The sequence below is a fragment of the Melospiza georgiana genome, chromosome 10, assembly GCF_028018845.1.
Source record: "Melospiza georgiana isolate bMelGeo1 chromosome 10, bMelGeo1.pri, whole genome shotgun sequence".
Taxonomy (NCBI): Eukaryota; Metazoa; Chordata; class Aves; order Passeriformes; family Passerellidae; genus Melospiza; species Melospiza georgiana.
Window position 1 is genome coordinate 939,157 of NC_080439.1, and position 26,944 is coordinate 966,100.

A 26,944-nucleotide genomic window follows, 5' to 3' on the forward strand; every position below is an offset into this window, starting at 1 on the left:
AGTCCATGAAGACATGTGGAAATTACATCAATGCATGACTGTATTTCATAAGAATCCTCACAGAACAAATACTACTATTTCCAGTCCTCAGAAGCGAAGAATGCATGTCACAAATTTCACACAAAGAAGTTTAAGCAAGCGTAATTTCCAGTGGTTCACAAGTGGTAAGTGAGTGGTGTTATCCCTACAAAAACAATCACCAGGACCTCTGCTTGGCCACAGCAGCAGGATGTCACCAGGATGTCCCCACGGTGATGGGGCTGGCACCACAGCAGCTCAGCTGCTCCTGGCTGCTCTGCCCTGGCTCTCCTGGTGGCTCTGGGGACACAGGAGCCCCGGGCGTGGGTGGCTCCATTTCCTCCTGCAGTCACCTTGATCCTGCAGCCACCCCAATGCCCCAGCTGGGCTGGATGCTGTGCCTGCCCCACTTCCCCCTGCAGCCACCCCAATGCCCCAGCTGGGCTGGATGCTGTGCCTGCCCCATTTCCTCCTCAGCCACCCCAATGTCCCAGCTGGGCTGGGTGCTGTGCCTGCCCCATTTCCTCCTGCAGCCACCCCAATGCCCCAGCTGGGCTGGATGCTGTGCCCCATTTCCCCCTGCAGCCACCCCAGTGCCCCAGCTGGGCTGGATGCTGTGCCTGCCCCATTTCCCCCTGCAGCCACCCCAATGCCCCAGCTGGGCTGGATGCTGTGCCCCATTTCCCCCTGCAGCCACCCTGGTGTCCCAGCTGGGCTGGATGCTGTGCCTGCCAGCTGGGCTTGCCCTGCTCCTGACACCTGCCCCGAGCCCTTCAGCCCTTTCTAATCCCTGCAGCAGCCCGTGGCTCTTTCAAAGGCCAATTCACTGGAGAAAGAGCAAGGGACACTTTGTGCTTGGTGTTTGAACTGAAAATTTGTTTTCCAGAAGCTCTTCACATTGATGGCTCTGACTGTATTCTGCAATCTCCCGGTGTGACACACTGAACTGTGGGATCCTGCTGCTGCTGTCACTCACAGAAACCAAACCTGCCTCGAGCTGGAGAGCAAGGGAATAAATGCAGTGTAATGCCAAAGATATTCGTGGAATTCCCCTGCCCACAGGTGACAGAGCTGCTCTGAGGCTGTGTAAGAGCAGCAAGAAAAGCTCACTGTGGCTCTTGAATACATAAAACCCAAACTGCCAAGGCCAAGGAACACTCCAGCACTTGTCTTTCATCCCACTCCTCCCAAGGTCAGCATTTTTAGAAGCACATGTTTGTAGTGCTCAGGATTCCATCACTGAAGTTATGCTGTAATAGGTACAGAAACAGCTGAATTTATATCCTGTATTTAAACAAGACTTAAACTCACTGTAACTTCAAAACCTTCCACAGGAGCAAATCAATTTGACATGAGCAAGTATCCCTGGATTGCTGCAGTCAGGAGATATGGGTATGGACCCAATCCACTCTGAGATCCTGATATACATTACACCTACAAAAAAATCTGAATTGGAGTTCAGAGACCCATTTCACAAGTCAATCCCACTGCTGATCCAAAACCAGACTTGGATGGGTCAAATTTCCAGAAAGTCCTACACTCCCTTTCTGCACAGGTAAGCAGAGCAGTTTTTATCACCGTGATCTTTTTTCAGGGTAATTATTGAACAGAGAGAAGAAAGTTAATTATGGTTTGGGTTTCTTTAACCTGGAAGAAAAGCCAGCAATTTTGTGCTACTATGAGAAAACTGCCCAGTTGTTTTCTGCCTTTCCTTACCCCCAACCCTGCCCAAGCTCAGAGACACGGGGTAGGGGGAGGAAGGTATTTTTGGGTTAGATGTAATTTTCCCTTCCTCTCTGGAAAGTAAACAACAACAGAAGCTTGTGCTTGTCTCAGTTATGAGTAAAAAATAAACCAGGACTTCATAATAAACTCACCTGGCATTTAGCAGACACGGATCTCCCCAAAACACAGAAAACACCATGCCACAGAACCTTGTAAGTGACAAACTATGATGGGGGAAAGCAAAGACTTCACAATGTTTTTGAACACAATTACATATTCCAAGATCAGAAAGCAGCAGCAGTCACATATACCTACAGTACAATGCATACACAGAGCCTGGCTAATGTGTGATTTAATATTCATGTCTTATCAAATATGTAAATGTGCATTCTCATAGAAAACACACATCATACACTCGAAGCCAGGCATGTGTTACCAAGATAATGTTGAACATTTATTTCTGCATTTCAAATTATGAAATCTGTGAGACTTCTCCTTGTTCTTTACAAAATAAGTAGTTTTCTAATTCTCATCCCTCAGTTCTATGTGTATTTTGAGACATCCTAGCTCCCTGCCAAAATCAGTGGTGTCTTTAAAACTTCTTAAGGAATGTAATAGGTCTGGAAACTCTTAGTAGGCTACTAAATCCCCCTGTAAACCCTGGCAAATTCCCAGAGTGCCCATTCTCACAGGGATACATGGCCTCATTACAAACCCATTAAACACTGCGGGTTCAAGGGTCTGCTTTAAGCCAGCAATTATTTGATCCTCCTCACAGTAAAAGCTCCAGTGAAACAGAGACAGGCAAAACAGAGCCAACAGGAGAGGCAGAAGCAGGATCAGAGAGCAGGCAAACTGAAATTGTGAGGAAGTGAACAGCAGAGGAAAAAGACCAAGCAGGGAGGGATCCTGTGGGATGAGCTGCCCCTGGCACAGGTGTGCTCACCCTTGGCAGCATGCAATGCATTCATTTGCTGTGTGACATGAGCAGTGCCAGGGCACCTCTCTGGAACCAAAGGAATGGAGCAGCTCTCCGTGGCTGGGCAAGGAGCAGGGATCCTGTGGGATGAGCTGCACCTGGCACAGGTGTGCTCACCCCTGGCAGCATGCAGTGCATTCATTTGCTGTAACACACGAGCTGAGCTGTGGGAACGCTCAGACAGCCCTCAGCGTGCAGCTGAGCACGCCAGGCACGAGCACCCACCCATTTCCCAGGGCTCAGGCACCTCCTGCTCCTCGTGTCACCCATGGGGCTTGGACACGGGCCCAAGGAAGGCAGGACAAGTTCTCACTGAGACAAACAACAGAGATTTCTTTTCCCACATTCACACATGCAGCACATTTGCCCTTCCACATTTTAACAGAGAAAATCTAATGTAAACCATTAGGAAAACCTCTTGGTTTTGTCTCCCAGATCTGCTGTCTCAGTGTGGCCTGAGAAGGATGGCTGGGGTCAGGACAGCTCTGCCAAGTGTTCTGACAGTCCAGAGTCAGCACTTTTGCCTCTGCATTTTCCATACCGTACTTGTGCCACGCAAGCCTTGTACTTTGTCATTTGACATTAAAAAAAGACCAGAAAGAGACATTTAAGTCATGGCCTTGATTCAAATGATCTCATGGACAGGGCTGTGGAGCCAGCTAATCTGTGGCATTGAAACGCAACCTATTTTTCTTGCTGGCTATTTGCTTATGTCGTTTGGGTGGTGAAAAGAACCTCTCATCCAGGATGCCAGTGCCCTGCAGTCCCAGGCTGTGGCAGTCCCAGGCTGTGGCAGTCCCAGGTGTGTGGCAGTCCCAGGTGTGTGGCGTTCCCAGGTGTGTGGCAGTCCCAGGTGTGTGGCAGTCCCAGGTGTGTGGCAATCCCAGGTGTGTGGCATTCCCAGGTGTGTGGCAGTCCCAGGTGTGTGGCATTCCCAGTGCTCTGGAGCAGCCTGGGGACACTGAGGGTGTTCACTCCTTGGGCTCTCTGTGTCCCCAGCAGTTCCACTGCAGTTTTTGCTGGAGTGAAGGCCTCTCTGTGCTTCTGCTCCTTTTTTTCCCGGAGCTGTGGGTTTAAAGTTAACCAGAAAAGTGTGACTGAGCCTTCTCAGCTGTATTAGCACTGCACAGGAAACTGTGGTTAACAGATCTCAATTCTCTCCTCTCCTTTTCTTCTGTGTTTGCACCATTGTCAGTTTTCACTCCATCTGCACATGCAGCTTTACATCCCCTGTTCTGACCCTCTTTTTCCACTAAATCACCCACTATTGTGCCAATAAATTTAACTCCTGGCTCCTGGTAGGGCTGCAGAGACTCAGATCCCCAAAGAGCCTGTTAGCCAGAGCTAACTGCAGCAATGTCTGTGGCTCTTAGGCAAGCTCCAAACCCACCAAAACACAACAAAACAAACAAAAACACCAACAAACAAACAAACAAAACACGGGGAGGGGGATTAAAAAAAAATAAAGAAAAAACCCCCAAGCTTTTCAGCCTTTTCAGCCTTTTCAGCCAAGTGCTTTATCAGGCTTGCAAACACCTGCAAATCACTTGCACTGCAAAGCCTGTCGCCTAACAAAGACAAAGCTTTGTAATACAATACAATTAGACCCGAATAATTTAGGCATTGAAACAAATATTTTGAGGCCAAGACTGTTTGCTTCCCTGAATGAGAAATTACCCAGGCTTGGATTCATTACAGACCTACTGAGAAACAAAACCAGAACCAAATGAGGAAATGCTCCGTGTGGAGAGACTTTGCCACCTCAATTCTCACAGTCCAGCTGCACTGAACATGCACAGGGCTCAGGAGGGAAGGCAGGAGGTTCCCCATTTTCCTCTCCTCTAGCAGAGGACATGATGGGGAAGGGACCAGCAGGGTTGAGAGACGTGGTCTCACTCACACAGGCTGCACTGATATTGATTGTGCCTCGAACCCTGGCTTTGCTGCTTTGAAAGGTGAGCTTTTCCAAAAGGAACTAAATACAAGTACCAAAAATGTTGTTTCACAGTCATGTGAATGAGTCCCAATGTCACCCAGAGGTCGTTTGGGGAATGAGGTGATGCTGTGGTCCTTTGGACCAACAGGAGGAGAACACAATATTGAATGGATCACTGGCTTTTCTAGACTCCATGAGGAATTCCAGCTGAGCTATTGGGATACAGTTTGCTTTTCTGAAGGTTGGACAGTGAACCCATTTCTGTGTGTTGTTCTGAGCTACTTGTGGGCCCAGATTTTGGAGCAGCTTCCTTCCCTAGCCAGATTTTTAAGGGATACTACTGCTAAGTATTGCCAGCTCTTCTCAAATCAGCAGCGAGCAGAACTCTTTGTTTTTTAAGGACACAGATTTAACAAGAGTGAGCTCTTCCACATTAACTCCCTTTTGTTCATTTTCTGACTCTAAACGCTATGTTGAGTGTTATTTGTTTCTATAAATTTACCTTGTATTTGTTTCAGCCTGGTGGCTGTGCATCAGAAGCCCAGAGGGGTCCGTGAGCAGCAGTGCCAGACCCTCCAAACTCGTCCCTAAAGGATGAAGCTGCACACTCTTCCTCCTGCTCCTTCCCACAGCAAGCAGCAAGATCAGAGCAGCACACCTCAGCAAGGTGCTAAGGAAAAACTATTTACCCTTATCTCTGAATTCGAGGGTTCCATTGTTTCTTTCCATTGTGGGGTGAACTTTCTGCTGTTGGTTTGCCTCTTTGTTTTTTATCTTGGTGAAATCACAGAGGAAGCAGAGGAAGGTGAGTAAGAGGGGAGCAAACACTCAGTGTTTAACTGGAATCAACACAAGGGCCAGCTGCTCCTTGGGTCACTGGGGCCTGCCCTCGGGAATCTGCAGGCCATGTCCATGGGCACAATGAAGATTCAGCTCTGTCACCCCTAGAATGACAAGGGATTATATCAGTTGCAGGTTGGCTGGTCCTTCTGGGGCTAGTATTTTGTATCAGGAGAGGTCCATTAGGTGGGAGGCAATGCTTTGTCCTCCGTTGAGGAATTTGGTCGTGCTGAGGCAGTGGATTAAGGGGTTAAAGTACCCTAGGGATGTGGAGAACCCCAGGGTTGGAAAAGCCCTCTAGGACTGTCCATTCCCCCAGCACTCCAAGGCCACCAGTGACCATGTCCCCAAGTGCCACATCCACACAACCCCTAAGTCCCTCCAGGGGTGGGGACTCCTCCACTGCCCCAGGCAGCTGTGCCAGGGCTGGGCAACCACTTCTGGGAAGAAATTCTCTCTCATATGCAAACAAAACCTCTCTGGCAGAACCTGAGGCCGTTTCCTTTTGTCCTATCACTGTTATCTGCGAGGAGAGGAGACCCCACCTCAATGCTGTGTCCCCCTGCAAAGCTCCCTCCTCTGGCTGCCCACAGCAGCAGAGATAACATTGTCCTCAAGAAGCAGGTCTCACTCACTGTTGGCTTGCTGGGAGCTCTCCCCAGGACAGGCCCAAAGGAGTCTGGCTCAGGGTTTGGCTCACGGTCACACAGCCTGTGTCCCCCACGCTGCTCTCTCCTTCCAAGCACGGGGCTCTACACGAGTGGAAACTCTCTCCCTGCCTCTCAGGTACGTCAGTCCTCTTTGGGCTATTTACAGATTGCCAGACGAGGGCCTTCCTTTTCTCTCTCTTTGTGGTTCATTAGGCAGTTCTACTTTTGTTTGGTTCACCTAAAATTTTTGAAGCAAGTCCTTTTTTTTTTTTTTGCCATTTTAGTTCAGTCTGTTTGCACATCACCCTGCGCTTCCCAAGCTTTGTTCAGTGGAGGCTGTGCAATGGGCACCTGGTTACAAAATCACATGCATTTTTAATGCCTCCTCCAGTCTTACACTGCTTGGTGAAATCTGCTATTGTTTAAGGCATCAGGTAATGACAGGAGGGACCTGCAGGAGCACATGGCTTGTCCCAGGAAAAGGACTGGAACTCTGTAAGAATTACTGCAGGAAAGCGTGAACGTGGGATATTTATAATAATTTGAACACTGATCCTGGAAAGGATATAATCAGTATTTCCCCCACTCCTCTCTGTAAGAAAATGAAGTATTTTTGTTCTCTAGACCTTTCGAAGTTTTTTTCTTGCCCATTTTTGACACTTCTATTGCTTCTGTGGTGAATAAAACCTCCTTCTTCAGAAGTTCATTTCACAAAAGTGCTTCATTTGTACAGCTAATGCTCATCTTCCCCTCCTCATTGCATCTGCCCTGCAGATCACTCACTGGGCAGTCCCATAAAGAAACGGGGATTCAGTTTCCACCTTTCCTGGCAGAAGTTACCGCTCTCAAGCCGCAGACATTTTAGTGTGTGTAGCCGGTAATAAAAGATTTCAGAAATTCCTGCCATGTCTGCCTCAGAGGTAATAAACCTCTAAAGGCACGCAGCAGAAAGCAGTGTGGTGTCTGGTTTGAATGAGAGGAATGACTGCAACTCATATTGCTGCAACTCATATTGCTGCTGCTTAGTAAAAATGAAACTTAATGCAGATGAAACTTTGTAAGAATGAAACACATATCGGTGGCAGAGAAATCTTTTCACAGCGCTCAGAGCTGCCTGTCCGTGCGAGAAGTCACAGCTATCTCCCTCCCAAGGAGGAATCACTCGGTGAATGAGGATGCAAGATCTTGCAGAGCGTATGCGACTGCATTAATTTGACAAAGGCGATGAGTGCGCACGAAGCAGGCACGGGGGCGCAGACATGCAGCCGCTCCATCCCCTCGCATCCCCTCGCATCCGCTCCTTTTCCCGAGCCGCCCGGGGGAGCGGGGCGCGGGCAGGTGCGGGGCCGCTCCATCCCCGCTCCATCCCCGCTCCGTCCCCACTCCATCCCCGCTCCATCCCCGCTCCATCCCCGCTCCATCCCCGCTCCGTCCCCGCTCCATCCCCGCTCCGTCCCCACTCCGTCCCCGCTCCGTCCCCACTCCGTCCCCGCTCCATCCCCGCTCCGTCCCCGCTCCATCCCCGCTCCATCCCCGCTCCGTCCCCGCTCCGTCCCCGCTCCGTCCCCGCTCTGCCCTGCCGGGGGCACGGCGCGCCTCGGGGGCGGGCAGTGTTTGTTTGTTCCTGCCCCATCGCGCTTTGATGATCGCCGAGAGGAAGAAGCCTTCAGGTCAGCCGGAGAGCTGCTGGCCCGGCGGCCGGCGGACAAGGGCTCCTTTGATCGGCGGGCAGCGGGAGCGCCGGGCTCGGATGTCCCGGCCGGGCGGGAGCCCCGCGGCGCCGCCGCTGCCCCCGGGCGCTGAGCGCCGCCGGCCGCTGCCCGGCACAGCCCCGCCAGCCCGAGCCTGAGAGCCAGCCTGAGACCCAGCCCGAGCCTGAGACCCGGCCTGAGACCCAGCCCGAGCCTGAGACCCAGCCCAGCCCCATCCCCATCCCCAGCCCAGCCCCATCCCCATCCCCATCCCCATCCCCAGCCCAGCCCATCCCAGCCCCAGCCCAGCCGCAGCCGGCGCCGCCTCCCCGCGGGCCCCGCGGGCGCGGACCCGCCGGCTCGGGCCGTCCCCGCCGCCTCCGCCCGGCGCCGCCCGGGGATGTGCGAGGCGGCCCCGCGGCCGGAGCCCTGCGAGCAGCAGCGGGTGAGTTGAGTGCGGGACGGGGCTGCGGGAGCGGGGCGGCACGCACGCACGGACGGACGGACGGACGGACGGGGCTCCGCAAGCCGGGAGCTGGCAGCCGGCAGCGGCGCTCCCCGAGCCGGGACGCTGGGGCTGGGCCGGGCTCGGCCGGGGGTCGCAGCCCGGGAGCAGCGCCCCGAGCCACCCTCGGCGGGCCGGGACCGGCCCGGGCAGCGGCTGCGGCACCGCCGAGCGCCCTCCCCGCCCAGGGCGGCCCGGCCCGGCCTCAGGCGCCTCCCCGGGGGCCGGAGCCGCGCTCCGAGGGCTCTGGGGATGTGCAGAGCTCCGGGGATGTGCAGGGATCCGGGCTGTGCCGTGCTCCGGGGATGTGCCCGGCTCCGGGGCTGTGCCTGGCTCCCGGGGATGTGCAGAGCTCCAGGGCTATGCCCGGCTCCGGGATGTGCCCGGCTCTGGGGATGTGCTTGGCTCCGGGATTGTTCCCGGCTCCGGGATGTGCCCGGCTCTGGGGCTGTGCTTGGCTCCGGGATTGTTCCCGGCTCCTGGGATTGTTCCCGGCTCCTGGGATTGTTCCCTGCTCCGGGGCTGTGCCCGGTTCCAGGGCTGTGCCCGGCTCCGTGCGGCGCAAGAGCAGCAGCCCCCGCAGGCTGCCCGGCGATGCCCCGTGGCACTGCCCGGCTGGCACGGGACAGGCTGCACAAGTTAATGAAAACACAGTGAAGTATTCCTGTGGTGTACTACATTTTCTGTGGAGGCGACGCTGGGAGCCAAGTAAGCCACAAATCGATTTTAAATAACCCGTCCCAAAACCAAAAGCTGATGCATTCATTAACTCCTTGTGCCATCTGGATCAGCATCAGTCGAAACATCTTCAGCTCCCTGTGGTGTCTAAGCTTTAGCAGGCAGAGCAGAGGGGATCACAAAAGCACCAGAGAAGTGTAAGAAAACCAGAATACCGAGGCTTGCATCTGCTTAAATTATTCCTACAGTTTCGCTGTGCTTGCAGTAGCACATAAAGCAGCTTCTACCTGGTGGTCGTTAATGCAAATGGATTCAACTCTCCAAATAACTAGAAGTAAAAATTAGTCTGATGCCCTTAGATGCGAGGAGCTCTCCTGCAGGAACAGAAAGATTAGCTCGCTTGGAAAACGTAGATGACTGCAAAGAACATATTTACACATGAAAGGTGCAGCGTTTCCTGCTGCTCTACGGAACTGTATTTTCAGCGCTCAAAGTCACCGCCAGAGTCAGGAGATAAGCATCATTGCTTCAGAGAGGCTCCAAGTGCTCAGAGCATTCCGGAGACCGGGCACTATTTAGTCTGTATAAATAACTTTTCTTTTGCTGCTTAATATGACTGGAAGTGGGAAGGGGATAATGGTTAATTTGCTTTTTTATTACCTATCAACTTCTAGCTCACAGTTAATGCAGGGCACATCTCTCACTCTTTTGCACGTTTCAGTGGGATTTCAGTCCTGTGCCTCAGACACCACTGGCTCATTTGACCAAAAATCCTGTTCTTCAGAGAAAAACAGCAGCTGATGGGGCACATGAAAGTAGTTGTGCTGGTCCCTGCAGTGCAGAAAGACAGAGGCTGGGCAGACCTCAGGATTCATCCTCCTGAGCCATGGAAGAGCTGCAGTCTGGCACTGCCAGCCACCTCCTGCAGCTTCATGTCCCAGGAGCAGTGACAGAAGGGCAGATGGGACACACAGAAATAAAATATCCTCTCGTTTATGTAGAGCAACAGTGTGAGAATGTCCAGTGAGCCACCAAGATAGGTGTTGGTAAACCCATGCAACATGAAACCTCTCTTACTTACATCTGTAGAAACCTCTCTTACATCTGTGGGATATTGGCCATCTTTAGTTTATTAATAAACATACACTTTAGAGACCTGTTTCTGCAGCAGAGGAGCCTCATTCTAGGGGAGGTGGACATCAGAGGAAGGAAGGGATTATTGGAAAGTAAGGAATGTGAATCAGGCAGAAAACTAAGGAAAATAATCAGGCAGGAGTCCAGTGGAAAAGCAAAGACTGGAGATCAGAGAGACTGCAGCAGTTTGAGGAGAGTTTGAGTTGGGATGAACACAAGGCAGCAATAATACAGCTAAGCCAGTTTAAAATAATGAAGTTCTGAGTCTTAGACTTGGCTGGATGCAGAGCCTGAGAATGGTCCCTCACTGACATATGGGGAGAGGATGTAAAGAGGGCTGACCTTTGTGTGAAGGGTCTGCTGAATGTAGTGTTCCCATTATTTACCCCAGTGAAATTCCCATATTTTTTCCCATTGAATGGCAAGGGTGTGTACTGCCTGTGGATGTAAAGAGCCCCAGGAAATGCTGGCAGGGATTTCATTGTGAAATACTGAGAAATGCATTGCTGTGTGTGCAGGGATTGGCATCCCAGCTGGTGGAGGAAGGTCTGGCCCTGGCTGAGTGGGAGCAGGTGAAGGGAGGGCCCAGAGCTGCCGCCACAGCCCTGCAAAGGTGTGCCAGCTCCCTGTGAAGAGCAGGAGAAGGAGAATCTCCAGAGCTGCTGCGAGGGAGCGCGAGCTGTGCCGGCGGCGTTGCGTGACTCCCGAGTGCGGCGCTCTAACCTCCGCAGACAGCCTGCTCGCAGCTCCTTAAAAATTGCTGTGAACGCTCGCTGTCCTCAGTGTGAGTCTGACAGGCTCCCAGCACAGCCTGGTTTTTTTTTTTTCTATTTTTAGAGCCAGCTGTAAAGCTGTAGTCAAGAACTGCTTACATAATATTTTAGAAGTGACAGCGAAGCACAATGGCATATTTTGACCTTTGGCATTAGATAAGTAATTGGCAGGTTAAGTTAATTTTTATTCAAGCAAAGAGACTTGCTTTTTACTGCTTGTGAACTCCTGTACCTTCACACAAGATTAAACCCCACGGGTACATTTTAAAAATAGGTTTTGGTTCACTGGCCTTCCTTTTCTGTGCGGTGTGAAGGAAGCTCCTCCACGTGAAGGAACTCCACTCTTCTGCTCTCCATCCATGACACAAAGTGCATGGTACGTGAGTGTGAGTGAGTGAGTGTGTGTGTGTGTGTGTGTGTGTGTGTGTGTGTGAGTGTGCACGGGCCTGGCAGAGGGCAGGATTCTTCACTTCCTGACTGACAGCCCAGTAGTATTACAAACAACAGGAAAACTCACCTAGAAAACACCTTTGTTGTGTGCAGTTGAGGAGCCAGTTTCGAGCCTGTGACTCAGGGTAAGCGCTCAGTGAATATTCCCTTTTCCATTCCAGACGCTGGGTTATGGGCAAGTCAGAAAGCCAGATGGATATAACTGAAATGAATACTCCAAAACCAAAGAAGAAGCTGGGATGGAGTGGCCTGGAAATAGGGCTGGCTGTGGTGGTGCTGCTGCTGGCCATCGTGGCCGTCACCATGATCGTCCTGTACGCCACGTACGACGGTGAGTGCAGGGGAAAAGGGGCTGGGATGGATGAAATGTAAAGCTGCTGTACCTGGGAGCACAGGTACAGGCAGGGGAAAGGGCTGGGATGGATGAAATACAAAGCTGCTGTGCCTGGGAGCAGAGGGGGGAAAGGTTGGGATGGCTGAAATCTAAAGCTGCTGTACCTGGGGCTGGCTGCCTGGGAGCACAGGTGCAGGTAGGGGAAAGGTTTGGGATGGATGAAATGCAAAGCTGCTGTGCCTGGGAGCACAGGGACAGGCAGGGGGAAAGGGGCTGGGATGCTGGAGGTACAGGCAGTGAGGAAAGGGTTGGGATGGGTGAAATGTAAAGCTGCTGTACATGGGGCTGTCTGGGTGCACAGGTACAGGCAGGGGAAAGGGCTGGGATGGCTGAAATGTAAAGCTGCTGTGCCTGGGAGCAGAGGGGGAAAAGGTTGGGATGGTTGAAATGTAAAGCTGCTGTGCCTGGGAGCACAGGTACAGGCAGGGGAAAAGGGCCTGGGATGGCTGAAATGTAAAGCTGATGTACCTGGGGCTGCCTGGGAGCACAGGTGCAGGCAGGGGGAAGGTTTGGGATGCTGGCTGAAATGCAAAGCTGCCACACATGGCTTGTTGCTGGAAAAACTCCGAAACCGCCTCTTTCCAACTGGGACTCGGTGGATTCGTTTGTTCCTGCAAAGTTGGGGTAAACACAAACCATCTGCTTGTTCTGACTTAGGAATAGTTCTGTTTGTAATTAATGCTTCAGTAAGCAACGATCCCAACAAAGAACAACATTGCTGGAGAAAACCAAACTCCAGGGCTCCCTTTGTGTTCCTGTTTTTCCTTTTTCAGGCTGTTGCAGCAAGGACTCTCAGTGAGTGTAATCATCCTGAGAGGCTTTGTGCTTCAGTAGCCAGAGCAAAATAATTTCATTCAAGGGGGAAATACATTGGTAATTTTTGGAAAAGATAATACAGAGAAGCTAAAACTTCCATCTAGGGTCAAACTAGAATTTTTCCTTATATTGGAATTAAGTGGTTTTTTTATAAATTTTGAAGTACTTAATAGTTGTGCTTAAGCTTTTTATTGAAGTATAGTTCAATTATGGGCTGGAAAAATACCATTGTGGGGGAAAAAAGAAAGTTTTATTTTCAAAGTCTCAAAAGGAAATATTTTCATTTTCCTGGATCCTGTATTTTGTTCAGAAGACTTCAGAGTGAATGTCTCAGAATTTTCATATAATTCCTTGAAAATCCTTTTGTCATTGTAAAGTATTGCTAAATCCAAACTGGCTTTGTCATTCTCTCCAGTCCTTGAGCTATTTTTCTCTAAATTGCTTCTCTGTTATAAAAATAGTATTTTGCCCACCTCCAATTGATGGGTCATTTTCCTCTGATGACTACAAAAATTCCACATGATGAGTGACTAGCACTGAATGACCCTAAAGGGTTGAAGATGACGGTATTTTTAGAGCCTGAGCCTATAAATATTCCCTTACTGACTGTAAGGTGTCCATTCAAATTATCTTACTGTACAGTGCCATTAAGTTGACTGTCAATGGAAATATCTACAGTAGATTTTATTATATTGACATTGAGTGAATAATTAAATAAATAATTAAGTAAGTCATTAAGAATATGACTGTATTCTCTTTCAGATGGCATTTGCAAGACACCAGACTGTATCAAATCAGGTAAGAATGAAAATACATATGTTTTTAATTAATTTATGTGGTTTTAAACAAAGTTGCTACCACGGAATTCTCCCATCTAACTGCAGACAAGTATGGCACAGGGAAGCGTGGGTCTGTTACCCCACATGATTTCCTTAGCACAGTTCTGCAAAAGTAAACTCTCGTGCTGTGATCGTGTCAATCTTACAGGGCCATCCTCCATGTCCAAAAATTCTGCATGTAATAGTCTGACAAGCTGCTTCATCCTGCACCCATTGCAGCTGTTAAGGGAACCCAGGCACAGCCCCATGGAGGCTCCCAAGGGGCTGATCCACAGACACCCTCAGACTTGCAGATACGGCAGAAACAGCGCAGGAAATTCAGTTTATTGGGGCTGCAGGTCCTGTTTCAGCAGCTCAGCCCTGCAGGGCAGCCCCTCATCCCAGGAACTGCAGATTGCCATCAGCATGGGCCACACACAGGGCTCATTTCAGGTTATGTGAGGTTTATTATTTCCATCACTGTCTGTTCCCTTCACTTCCAAGGTGTTCCTCTCCCAGCATGAAAGCTCATGCTGTGGTTGGGAAAATGATGCATTTAATTCTCCAGCAGATTGGTTTTAATCTCTGATGCTGCTCGCTTTCAGCTGAATATGCATTGCTGCAGGGGAGTCCGACAGACTGTGGGATGGTGAATGAACTCCAAAAGGAAAAGCAGGAAAAGTTTGGAGAAATGAGGCACAATGTAGCAAGAAGTGCCCAAAGTAATTAATCAGGACAATCTGGCTCTTTTATGCTTCTGTTAAATGCTTTAACAGCATTTAACCGCTGGAAGGGATAAAGTGAAGATATTGACAGAATTGATTGTTCATTTTGAGAGGAGAGCTGCAAATAGATGACCAGAAGGAAAAAAAAAAGTAGTAAAATAAATAATGAACAAAGAAAAAATGTAATGAGAATTCACTGGTTATACCCAGGGTACATGCCAGTAACTGCATGGCACTGTTGTCCATGGATTTGTGAGGCCACTGCAGCGTGGCACAGGAAGATCCAATGCAGTTTGTACATTTGAGCATTTTTTGGATAAGCTGACACACTCTGATGACTTCCCTGAGCTCAGGCAGCACAGCCTGATGGAACAGGCTGGGATTTTGGTCCCAGTTTTATTTGGTCTCTGTTTCTTACCTAGGTAAGCATATTGTTTTGCTCCTGAATCCTCCCCAGGTCACTGCCTGCTTTGCCAGCTCATATTTCTTTATTTGTAAGCTATTAAAGCAACAACTGGCAATCAGGAGCACTCCAGTAAGATTAATCATTACTAGTAATTGATATGAAGCTCTACATTCTTGGTGCCAGAGTAAACAAGTGACAGTAGGAACAAAGCCCAACGCTGGTGTGTCACAGCAGCACTGAGGACTGATCAAGAGTACACTGGGTATTACCTGTATTTGGATAGGTATAAATTCACCTGGATCAGAGATAAAATAATAAAATATTCGTAACATAATTGATTATAATATATAACTAATTCATAATTAAACATAATTGATTATTATATATCCGTGGTAACAGCCAAATAATGAATGGTTATATGGGGGCTCGGGTGTGCAAGCAGCACTCTTGAGGAGAGTGTTCTGCATGTCATACTCACTGTATGTACTTCACATGCAGCCCTAAATGAAAGACCACAGTGCCCAAGCTGAGCTCTTCTGGTACTTTTGCAGTGTTTAGGCTTTAGGTTCTGATAAAATTGGATAGCTGATACTGGCTGGGCTGGACCTTGGAGCAGGAGGGCTATGGGAGATGATTATTTCTGTGTGGCACAGAATTTCTGTGTGGCACATTGAATTACCCAGGGGCTGACTCCAAGCAGAGCAACCCGACTGCACAGTTCAAGGCAGGTTTGATATTACACTGTTAGTGATTTCTCAGATTTAAGAAAGACATAGCTTTCTCCTGGCTTCTGTTGTGAGGTTTTTCCCAAAGGACGTGTCAGTGGATAAGGGCGGTATTTTCTTGGTGTCAGGGGATGTTTCTGTCCTGCTGTCCGTGTTTGGCAGGGCTGGGTGTCCACCCCTGGCTGGGAAGGTCTGTGCTGCTGGACTGACACGTGCCAAGGGCACCCAGGGGACAGGGATGCCCTTCAGGTGCTGCCCAGCCTGCAGAAAGATCAGAGGGACACCCTAAAACAGGAGATGGCAGGGATAGTTACAGCCTTCCTCTTTCACAGCAAACAGGTGGAGCTGGGACAGGAATAAACTGCAGCACCCAAAACACTCCCCTTCCCCTAACTGAGACAGGGAACAAGGGCAGAAACAGCACCAGGGCTCCCACAATCCCAGAGCACTTGGGGCTGCAGCAAGTGTCACAGTTAGGGAGAGCATGACTGAATTTCCCAGTCTCTGGCTGTTGGCATGATCCTGTGTCCCTTCAAATCAAAGCCACCCTGAAGCCATCGACTTCAGCAGGGAAACCATCACTAGGAGGCTTTGCATCTATTTCCACAGTGGGTTTTGTGCTACAGAAGCAGTCTGAGGTTGCAAATGCACCTGTCCATGGCTATTTCCATCTTGCAGGCGCTGGAACAATGTAAAACCATCAGGTGTTGGCCTAGGATGTGACACTCCTGAGCCAGCAGGAAAATGGGGGCAGGCAAACCAACACAAACACCACAGACTGTCTCTCCATTTCCACCAGCACAAGAGACATGGAAAATATTGAAAGCACTGGAAAAATAACTATAAATATTTGACTTGCCCATGTGGAGGAATGAACACTTGAAATCACAAGCCTCATAATTTACTAAAAATAATGTCAGAAAAATGGGAAGAATATTCAGTATCCTGGGAAATTCAGAGGTGTCCCTAGCTCCTGCCTGACTCCCCGGATCTCCCTTTTCTGTGGCAGACTCTGTTCTGGCACACTGGTGGTGGAAGCAGTCTGGGTGGAATAGGAACAGGCACAGGGGGAAGCCCAGGGGGTTTGTGGGCAGCAGCTGGGAAGCTGTCACCAAGGAATTGGATTGCACTGAGAATCCCTGTCACGACTGGTCAGCGACCGGCCAGTCTTGGACAAGCCAGCCCAGGGAGTCACAGGGATAGCAAGAGGCAGTGACAGCTCCAGAGAAAAATGGGGAGCAGCTATAATAATGAGTGTAGCTTCCAGAAGGCATTAATAGAAAACCTTTCCTGACAAGAACTGAAATAGTCCAAGTAAGTCAGTATTTGATTGAAATAGACAAGATTTAGTTGAGTGTAAATCATACTTAATTACCAAAATTACATTACAGTGGATAGTTAACCTCTGCTCTGCCTTGTGCTTTTAATGTCCCTTTTCACCACGTTTCAGTACAAAGAAGGCTAAGTGAAGGGTAAATGAAGGGTAAATGAAACATCCTACATTTTATTTAGAACTGAGTGAACACTCACAGGGAGCAGGAACACCTGTCAGTCCACCAGCAGTAAACACAGCCAACTGGAGAGTGTGGAAGTGTGGTCAGCGCAGGAACTGCAATTCCTTGTTCACTGCTGAGAACTTTGCTTGCTCTAGAACATCCCAGTACGCTCGAGCCTGTTCTAGACTGAGTACATTTGTGCCCTCCCTCCTGAGAGACAAGGAGCGAGGTGCAAAGCGTGCGCAAAGCGTGTGCAGAGCGTGTGCAAAGCGTGTGCAAAGCGTGTCTGTGTGCTGCAGCTGCCAGGATCCTGGAGAACATGGACCCCAGCGCCAGGCCCTGCCAGGACTTCTACCAGTACGCGTGCGGAGGGTGGCTCAAGAGGAACGTCATCCCCGAGACCAGCTCCCGTTACAGCAACTTTGACATTTTGAGAGACGAGCTGGAAGTTGTTCTCAAAGGTCAGTGCACTTTGGGGACTAAATAAAGTCTCTGCTTTGCCTTCCGTGTTATCCCGAGAAGTTGTGGTTTTCTAGCAAAGCTGAAAATACTGCCAGATATTGCAGGTTTTTGTGTTTGGTTCAGGACAAATGTGCCCCAAAGGGTTTGCGAGGATAAGGCTCTGGGAGAGTGCTGCTGTGTGTGACACTGGAGCAGGGCTGGGCAGACCTGCCCTGGCTGCTATCTGCAGATCAGACCAGCTGCAGTCCCCACCCTGAGCCTGCCCAGCAGCAGCACCTGGCAGGAGGAGGAGGAGGAGGAGGAGGAGGAGGAGGAGGGAGAGGTCTGTCTGTGTGCACATCAGCTGAAATGCTGCAAGCTGCTCCCTGGCAGCCCATGCCCTGCCTATCTGTGTTCCATCAGACAGCCCAAAGAGCAGGCTAGCTGTCTCCCTACCTGCCATATCAACAGTATCACATTCTTCACCATCCCTTTTCTCAGGTGAAAATAACAGAGTCCAAGAAGGCAGTCTGTACTCATGTAACACTCTCCAGCCCATTCTCTCCAGGCTAAATATCCTTTTTTTTTTTTACTTTGCCTATCTCCTGGTTTTGCCAGCTGTATCTTCACACAATAGCCTGGCTGTTTAAAACCTGTCTCTGAGGAGTCAGAGCATTTGTGTTTCCCCCAGGGACCCTACAGAGTTTTGTACTGGCTCTGTTCCACATCAGCACAGACTGCAGCCACTGCAGGGCCCTTCACCTGCAGAGCTTTCCCCTCTGCTGAAGGGCAGAGCCTCCCTGGGCTGGGCACGGAGCTCTCCTGGCACAGCCCTGCTCCCCAGAGCCTGCCAGCACGGAGCAGAGTGACCAGAATGGAACAGAGTGACCATGAGAGAGCAGGAGTGACCATGAGAGAGCAGAGTGACCATGGCAGAGCAGAGTGACCATGGCAGATCAGGAATGACCATGGCAGAGCAGAGTGACCATGACAGAGCAGGAGTGACCAGCACAGAGCAGGAGTGACCATGGCAGAGCAGAGTGACCATGAGAGAGCAGCAATGACCATGGCAGAGTGACCATGGCAGAGCAGCAATGCCAATGGCAGAGCAGCAGTGGCCAGCACAGAGCAGGAGTGACCATGACAGAGTAGGAAAGACCATGACAGAGCAGCAATGCCAATGGCAGAGCAGCAGTGACCAGCACAGAGCAGCAGCGACCATGAGAGAGCAGCAATGACCATGACAGAGCAGAGTGACCATGACAGAGCAGGAGTGACCAGCACAGAGCAGCAATGACCAGCACAAAGCAGAAATAACCATGACTCTCTGTGTGTGTTCCAGATGTCCTCGACACCCCCAGCACCAACGATATCCCAGCAGTGCAGAAGGCCAAAACCCTCTACAGGTCCTGCATAAATGAAAGTAAGTGTCCCCTGAGGCCATGGCCTGCAGATACCCCAGCAGCACACACAGGGCAGACAGGCAGCTGTGCCTGTGTCCCATTCTGTGCACCACTTCTCACATAACATCCTGTGTGAAAACTGAAATGTGTCTATTCTATAGAGCCCAGTCAGAATGTCAGCAGTAACACTGGGATTGTACCTCCTGCTTTACTGCCTTAGGTACTTTAGGTAACTCTTCAGTTACTACTTTGCTGCAGATATATAAACTCAAATCCTTTCCGTTAAATGGGAATTAACTTCTTTTGTAGAAACTAGCAGGGATGAGGTGAAAGCTGCCTGGCACACCAGGCTCTGCCACTAGAACAAAGAGCAGTGAAACTGTTTGCAGGGCTTCCTAAATCATATTTTTATAGTTTCTGTAATAGTATGAATACTTTTCAAAACTATTATTTCAAGCTATCTGCAGAGAGAGAAGAAAAGAGACAGTACTTCAATGTCATGGTCTCAAGGATCTGCATATGCTGTTTGTGACAGGAACATTTTTACATTAAATGTTAAAGCACAGTCATACATCACAGCAAACTGCTGCTGTGGTGATGGGGGAAACTGTTCTCAGCTTCACTTTTCTGAACTCATTATAATATATGTTATAATATATAACATTTGTGGGGTTTAAAATGTCATGGTAACTCATTTTATTTTTTCCAAAAGCTGCCATTGATCTCCGAGGTGGAAGTCCTCTAATTAGTTTATTGCCAAATGTGTCTGAGTGGCCTGTAGCAACAACTAACTGGGATGATTCCTATGGTAAGATAACCTGTGCTTACTTCTTTTTAGTTAAAATGCCTGAATTATTTAATTTATTGCTTACTAAAAATAGAGACTGACTATACCTTCCATTTGCTTAGGTACTGCTTGGACAGCTGAGACAGCTATTGCACAGCTCAACTCCAGATATGGAAAAAAAGTCCTTATTAATTTTTTTGTTGGCACAGATGACAAAAATTCCACAGCACATATCATTCACGTAAGTCTGCCTGGGTGCCTTGTTGATCACACAAGTGCAGCAAATAACTGGAAGCACAGACATAAAAGCTGGCAAGGAGAAACATCAGGGATCTGGGTTTGACCTGAGCACTTTGTGTGAATTTGTGAGTCAGTGTGGTTTCCAGCTGAGACTCTGGGTTCCACAGCTCCCTGAGCTGACAGCTCTGTTCTGTGTGCTCGGACACTGTCACTGCCAGGGAGACAGGAGCGGCAGAGACAGAAAGGCCATCTCTGAAACCTGAACATCAGCAGGGCAGGGGCTGCTGGGAGGGAGCAGGGAGAGCAGCAAGGGCCGGTCCCTCCTGTCCGGGGTGGATGGAGCCTCATGTGCAGGGAGTTCAGGGATGCAGGAGCTGCCCAGCTGCTCTCCAGGCTGTTCTGACACCTGTGGGTCACTGTTTGAGCACTGGTGCCGCTGCCTTGCGCTGCTCAGCAACAGGAGAGGAAAAAGATTGGAGAGAAAACCAAAAAGTTTAACGAGAATGAAAATAGTTAAAGGTGGGCCATTAAAAAAGGGTGAGAGAGGAACGCCCCTGTGGCCAGGACATCATCTGTCCAGTGAAGCCCCAGCACCTGCAGCTACCGAGGGACAGTGCAGGGCTCTGCCGTCTCCCTGAAGCATTTCTCTGTTTCTCTCTGCATTCACAGATCGACCAGCCGGGGCTGGGGCTGCCCTCCAGGGACTACTACGAGTGCACGGGCGCATACCAGGAGGTGAGGCACACACAGGGCCAGGGCTCCTGCTGCAGCCTGTGCTCCCCAGGCAGCTCCTTGGCTGTCGGGGACCTTTTGGAAGGAGATAAACACGGAACAATTTGGCTTTGTTACAGAGCTCACAGCTGGATCAAGAGCTGTCCCCTGAGTGTCAGGGCTGTATTTAGGCAGAGCACGAGTGGCCATGGCCAGCCCTGTTGTGTCACTGCAGAAAGGAGGTCACCTCTGAGCTGTGACCCGCTGGCAGATGCTGCAGGTGAACTTCAACCAGGAATAGGCTTGGGAAGAAACACAGAACATTCAGAACCAAAGAGACCACACTTTGCTGCATGAAAGATCTGAAAAGATCACAGTCTCCTGCAGCAACTGCTGAGCACAAACACAGCAGCAGAAGGATGTGATAGCCCAGAAATGGCTCAGAGACCTGAAACCTCGCATGGTCTCCTTTAATTCTTGTTTGCTCATTACTTGTGTGGGTCTCATTAACCTGTTAGCACTGACACCGTATCCCTGTTGCTAATCTTGGATGTGCTCTAAGTCCTTGAGAGCTGAAGGGTGTCTGTGCTGAAGTCATGGAGCTGAAACTGCTACCACAGTGACCTTTAATTAACCACATTCCTTCTGTGTAATTAAATGCAGAAGCATGAGAAAGTGTGCAGGCCGTTTGGGCTTTGGAGGTATTTTGCTGATGTGCCAACAGTTAATGGTGATTACATTTAATTACAGATCGCATGCTCATTAAGACAATCATTGCCATCTGAACTGCCCATTCCATGTGAGATGGCCTTTAGGAGCTGACTCACATTGCACACACTCTGTGCCTTCCATGTGAGTGTTAACTGCAGCACTGAGAGACAATTCCTGTCCTCTGACCTACCTGAGTGTCAGCTGGGCACTGCTGGAAAGCGGAGGAGGAAATACAGCTGGAAATCAGCATTATCTCTGCCCCCTGCCCCTTCCAGGGCTCTGTGCCCAGCTGCACTGCCCACCCCACAGCCACAGCTGGAACCTGCCAATGAGAGAGCTTCAGAATCTTTTCCTCCTGTAAGGTACAGGATGGCTCTGCTCACACAGGAGTGATTCCAATGTCTTAAGCTTCCACTGGAATTGCTGACACTATTTATACAGTGCAGATGAAATTAGCTGATCTAGTTCTTTGCTACCTGACTTCAGAGCTGCACTCGGCAGAAAAATAAAGTCACTGATTGGTACCTAAAAACCTCTGTTAACTTTGAGGTAATAGCTATATTGAATTTCATTTTTACAGTGCTGGTATGCACTGACTTGCTGTAGCTCTCAGTGGTTTCATGGGCTTTTCTATTTCTGGAGTGATCTCTCCTGCTTCTGACTGGCACTGGGAGCCTTTTGGGCTGCTGAGCCCTGTCCCATCCCTGTCCCTGTCCCTGTGCCTGTCCCTGTTCTTGTGGGCACAGCCCCAGTGGGCACAGCCTGGCAGGGAGGGTGCCCAGCAGGGCACAGGGAATGGCTGCTCACCTGCAGCTCTCATTAAACAGGTGTGTCCCCTGCCTCAGGAGCTGAACGTACCAAAATACTCCTATCAGTGAAGCTGATGGCATGCACACCTTATTAATCCTAGCTCTAATCACTGCTTTGGTAGGTTACATTGCACAAAACAGATTTGGTATTTGATAGCTGATCCAGCACTATGCATGTTGTTTTTTCTTTTATTTGCATTGAAAAGGAATATTGAAAACAGCATTTCTGCTGATAGAAAAATGAGTGTGACTTAACAATGAGGAACTAGAATTACAAATAATAATGGAATTACAATAAAACAGAGGTTCCATAGAATACAATGAGACCTTAAGATATTTGGCTGTGTGGCATTTCAGAGAATTTGCTGCGGTATTTACATTCTTACCATTGCTGAACTCTTTAATGTTAGATTTCATGTAAATTGTCAGTAGTACACCTAACTCTGCATGCAGCAATGTGAGTTCTGGCTGTTCCAAGGAGCACTGGGGGAGGTTCACAGCTTCTGGGAGAGCTTTTCCCACAAAGCCAATTCCCTTGGTTTATGTTCCTGGGAACACAGCTCTTTGGAAATGGTATTTTTGGAACTTGTAATTAAAGTGAGCTAGAAAAAACATGGGTGATGGTTTAAATATGGACATACAAATGTCTCATTCTAAATAATGAAAACAGTGCAGTCATTGGGAGTGCTCAGCTTTGAGCAGTGCTCCAGTTACCAGCAGTGCTCCATCAGGAAATGCTCACAGTTAAATTCTACTTGTGACCCAGCAGTAATTCTGATAAAATTGACCTGTTTGAAGAAGGAATGAGAACTGTAGTTCGTAAAAATGAAGATGAAGGTGAAATCCTGAAGATAATCAAGGTATGCTTTCCTTGGAAGAGTTTTATCTTTAAACTGTTCCTGTTTTTTCCTGCAGGCGTGTTCTGCCTATGTTGATTTCATGATTTCTGTAGCTAAACTAATCCGACAAGAAAGAAATCTTCCTGTCAATGAGAGTGACATTTCTGCACAAATGAGAAGAGTTATGGACCTGGAGAAAGAGATCGCCAATGTAAGAAAAACTTCTTTAAACTGTCCTTTAAACAATTGACCTTTCCCACAATGCCTAAGGGAGCAGACAGTGCAGGGAGTGTTTAACCTCCCTGCTGCTGCTGTTCTGTGGGAGCAGAAACGCACAGAGCCTGTCACACCTGAGGGAGCAGCTGTGCCCTGGGAGGAGCAAGGGAAAGTATTCGAGTATTTTCCAAACAACAAAATGTTAATCCTGACCTGCTCACAGAAGGCCTGCAAGAGCAGAGAGAGACAGACTGGGGTCTGGTTAGTGTGGTTTGTGTGGTTTAGAGCGTGAGTTTTGGGAGATGCTGGGGCCTCTCCTCCCTTTGTCCCGTCTCCCTGTGGGCTGTTTGGATCCCAGAGCAGCAGATTCCCAGCCCTTGGCCTGCTGTGAGCACAAAGTCCTGTTTGTGCCGCACAAGCTGCTCCACAATGCTGATTGTTCCAAGGGCATTTTTTACCAAACACTGTTCTCCCTCAAAAGAAAGGGACAAAGGAAAAATAATATCATGAATTTGACTGTGGAGGAATAGCGAGGGTTTGAATGTGCATGGAGAAAACCAAAGGCATTCATGAGCAAACCATGGCTTATTATTATTAACCATTGCAGCAGGACCTGAAGCTGAGGATGACCATGAAACAGGCTGAATACATATTTTATAGCTTCAGCTATTTCTGAAGTTACACTGATAGTAAGGTCTCATACTTGGGAAAGCCATTTATGTAAACTAAACCCATCTGACTTGGATTTCCTTCATTTTCGTGAGAAACACACCTCTGGGCTTGGATCAGAGATGGACAATTATTATCAAAAAGGGAATTCCTTGAAGACAGGCTTTGAAGAGCAGGATGAGAGGAGCTCCTGCCTGCAGTGTCCCTGCTGTGGTGGGGTCCAGCTGGTGCCACTGCCTAAAAGGGATTTTAACCTTCCATCCAAACTCAGCATCAGCCTCAGTGTGACTGAAGAGTGCTGGCATTGTGCTCTTGGGAGTTTGTTTAAAAAACACAGAAAAACCCCACTGAATACACAATAGAATAGGGAAGAGGAAGCGGAAGGGAAGGATAAAAGGAGGCTTGGCATAACTCATTTTTCAAAGCACTTTAAAAGGGTGAAATCTGCTGCTGTGGATGCAGATGTTGAACCCAGCAGTGCAAAGTGCCAGTGCCCAGAGCAGCACAGAGCTGTGTGAGCTGGGGCTGTGGGTCACAGAGAGCACACAGGGCAGCAGTGCACCCTGAGCAGAACCAAAACTCCTGGGAACTCACTCAATACACTCAGTGATTCTCTCCTGATTAACTCTGACAGGCAACAACAAAATCTGAAGACAGAAATGACCCACTTCTGCTGTACAACAAAATGACCTTGGCACAACTCCAAAAGAACTTCTCACTGGTAATCAATCGTAAGGTGAGTGATCAATAACCTGGTATTTAACCTCCAATTTATCACTGATGAGATTAAACAATGAAGCCTGGAATTTTTTTTCTGTTAAAGACATATTTGCAATTGAACAGGATCCCTGATGGGCACAGTCTTTCTTGCTCTTCTGATGACACTGAACTGTATGCACATTCTGTACCCACTGCTTCTCCTGAAGGCACATATTCCCATCGGCCTCACATAAAAGGGTGGAAAAGTACAAAGGGGAAAACCATTTCCAGTGGGAGGTGTCTCTGCCCATGGCAGGGGGTTGGAAATAAATGATCTTTCAGATCCCTCCCGACCCAAACCACTCTGTGGTTCTCTGATCTGTTCCTTGTCCCCATGGGTTCGTGGCCCAGGACTGGAGTCCAGCCTGCAGCCACCAGCTGCCTCAGGGATGTTTAGTGAATACCCAGCCCCATCTGTTTGCCCAGAGCTGCAGATCCAGAACAAGAACCCGGTTTGCCCAGCATTGCCTCTGTCGTTCCTGCTCGCAGGGCAGGCAGCAAGGAGCAAATGGGGCAGCTCTGCACATCCCTCCCACTGCAGCTGCCCCAGGATGGGCCAGCTCTGCTCCCACCCTGGGCCCTGTGCTGTTTGTTTAACCCACGGCACCAGAGAGCAGCTGAGAACCAGCCCAAGCTCTGCCAGCACAGCTCTGTCTCCCCAGGAACACGATGTCGCACTGATCATGGGCAGGTTTTGTCCTCATGATTTTTATTGAGGTCTGTGAGGCCAGTGAGGTACCATGAAGCACTGTTATTCCTGGCGCTTGTTCATATTCACTGCAGTTTTATTGACTTTAATTCTCTGACAGTTCCCTCCTGCCTGGTTTAATTGGTTTCATAATTCACTGTCTCCCACAGGTGTAGTTGGTTACCATTACAGTCATCCTGTCAGAAAACAACAACTCCTGTCACAGAATGGCATTGCCCTGGTTATTATTAGAGCCTGGGGGGTGCTGCAGATCAGCACTAATTTAAATTTATTCCAAAATGCTCAAAAGACACTTGATGGGAGCTGGTAGTGTTGCAATGTCTAAGGATAGAACAGCAATTATTCCCAAGATTAGCCTGGAGTTTGCTGCTTCTCTCCCAGACCTGCAGTGACTGCTCCTGAAAGCTCATCTGCTCTCCTCAGCTACTTCCACTTGTCTGATGGAAGACTTTACCTCTTCCAATAAACCTTTCCAAAGACACAGGCAGGGAACAATCACCGACACTTTTTAAAGTAATAGGCAGAACAGAAACTTTAAAAATTAAAAACAAAATTGTGCTGGTTTGAAATCAAAGCAATTTCTCTACCCTTTCTGCCAAACACCCCCCTATGTTAACAACACTTCTAGAGCTATAAATGATCTCAGGCCAGCTATTATTACAATGACCCTGTTTATAAGTAGTGCAAATATTAAGGAAACTAAAGGCAGACCAGCTGTGTCATGCACACATACTTAAACTGTTTACGATGGAACCATATCATAATGCATATTGATTTTCCAGGACTTCAACTGGTCAGAATTCATAAATGCCATCATGTCAACTGTGCAAATCAACGTTGACAACACGGAACACGTCATTGTTTATGACCCTGACTACCTGCTCAACCTCAGGTCTATTCTTGAAAAATACTCTTCCAGGTAGGTGTGGTATTTGCATTTTCTTTCCAGAAAACTTCAAAAGCCTCAGAACATCACCAGCTTATTATGGTTGTTGTGTAAAACAGAGACCTTCAGAATTACATGGCCTGGAGATTCGTCATGGACCTTGTCAACAGCCTCAGCAGGGACTACAAGGACACGAGGAATGCTTTCCGTAAGGTGCAGAAATTCACCTCTCCCTAACTTCTAATGATGGCTTTTGTGAGCCACAAAAGATAGAGTTTTTTTATGTAGGTGTAGTATATAAATATTTAATGTATTTTGGATTTTGCACACAAAAGCCAGATGTGTTTGCTCTGCTGGAGCGTATCTATAATTTATGGGATTTATGCCTGATAGCTGAGTGGATTTGAAAGCACTGCTCTGGTACCTGGTCTCTTGTTTTTCTGAATCTGAATTAATCCCCATTTTGGTATCAGAACAGCCCCATTTATTTGCACGGGATTACAGTTCTGAGTGACTCGTTAGAAACTCCTCATCATCCAGGGGAATATCTTCAAGGCAAACATTATGGACCCAATCTTGGTTTCCAGTCATTCAATCCTGCTGACAGCTTAGTGCTTTTAAGGAAATGCTGAGCAATTTCAGCAACTGGGCATGGAAGTTCTCTGTATTCCCACAGCAGAACTTATTCCTCTGTAAGAGTTTTCATGGTGATCCTAGTTAGAGAGTGAGTCCAGCTAAGTGCCCTGGATGGGTACAGACTGGGTGTGGGCATGGAGGTGGAGGAGGCCCTGTTCAGCCCTGTTTGTCCTGCTGTGTGTCTCCTGTTCAGCCCTGTTTAGCCCTGTTTGCCCTGTTAGCCCTGTTCAGCCCTGTTTATCCCTGTTTAGCCCTGTTCAGCCCTGTTTAGCCCTTTCATCCCTGTTTAGACCTGTTCAGCCCTGTTTGCCTGCTGTGTCTCTCCCGTTTAGCCCTGTTTGTCCTGCTGTGTGTCTCCTGTTTAGCCCT

General features: G+C 48.9%; 1 protein-coding gene across 1 annotated transcript in view; it reads left to right on the plus strand.

Moving 5' to 3' along the window:
• The first annotated feature begins 10,863 nt into the window (after positions 1-10,863).
• MME (membrane metalloendopeptidase) overlaps positions 10,864-26,944 on the plus strand; it is a 30,980-nt gene continuing 14,899 nt past the window's right edge. The window contains exons 1-12 of the mRNA XM_058031155.1: positions 10,864-10,940; positions 11,541-11,710; positions 13,352-13,387; positions 17,059-17,220; positions 18,543-18,623; positions 19,316-19,411; positions 19,513-19,631; positions 20,300-20,365; positions 22,777-22,911; positions 24,220-24,321; positions 25,836-25,972; positions 26,059-26,152. Of these exons, the coding sequence (XP_057887138.1) occupies positions 11,551-11,710; positions 13,352-13,387; positions 17,059-17,220; positions 18,543-18,623; positions 19,316-19,411; positions 19,513-19,631; positions 20,300-20,365; positions 22,777-22,911; positions 24,220-24,321; positions 25,836-25,972; positions 26,059-26,152 (1,188 nt within the window). The 5' untranslated portion in view covers positions 10,864-10,940; positions 11,541-11,550. The remainder of the gene's footprint in view (positions 10,941-11,540; positions 11,711-13,351; positions 13,388-17,058; positions 17,221-18,542; positions 18,624-19,315; positions 19,412-19,512; positions 19,632-20,299; positions 20,366-22,776; positions 22,912-24,219; positions 24,322-25,835; positions 25,973-26,058; positions 26,153-26,944) is intronic.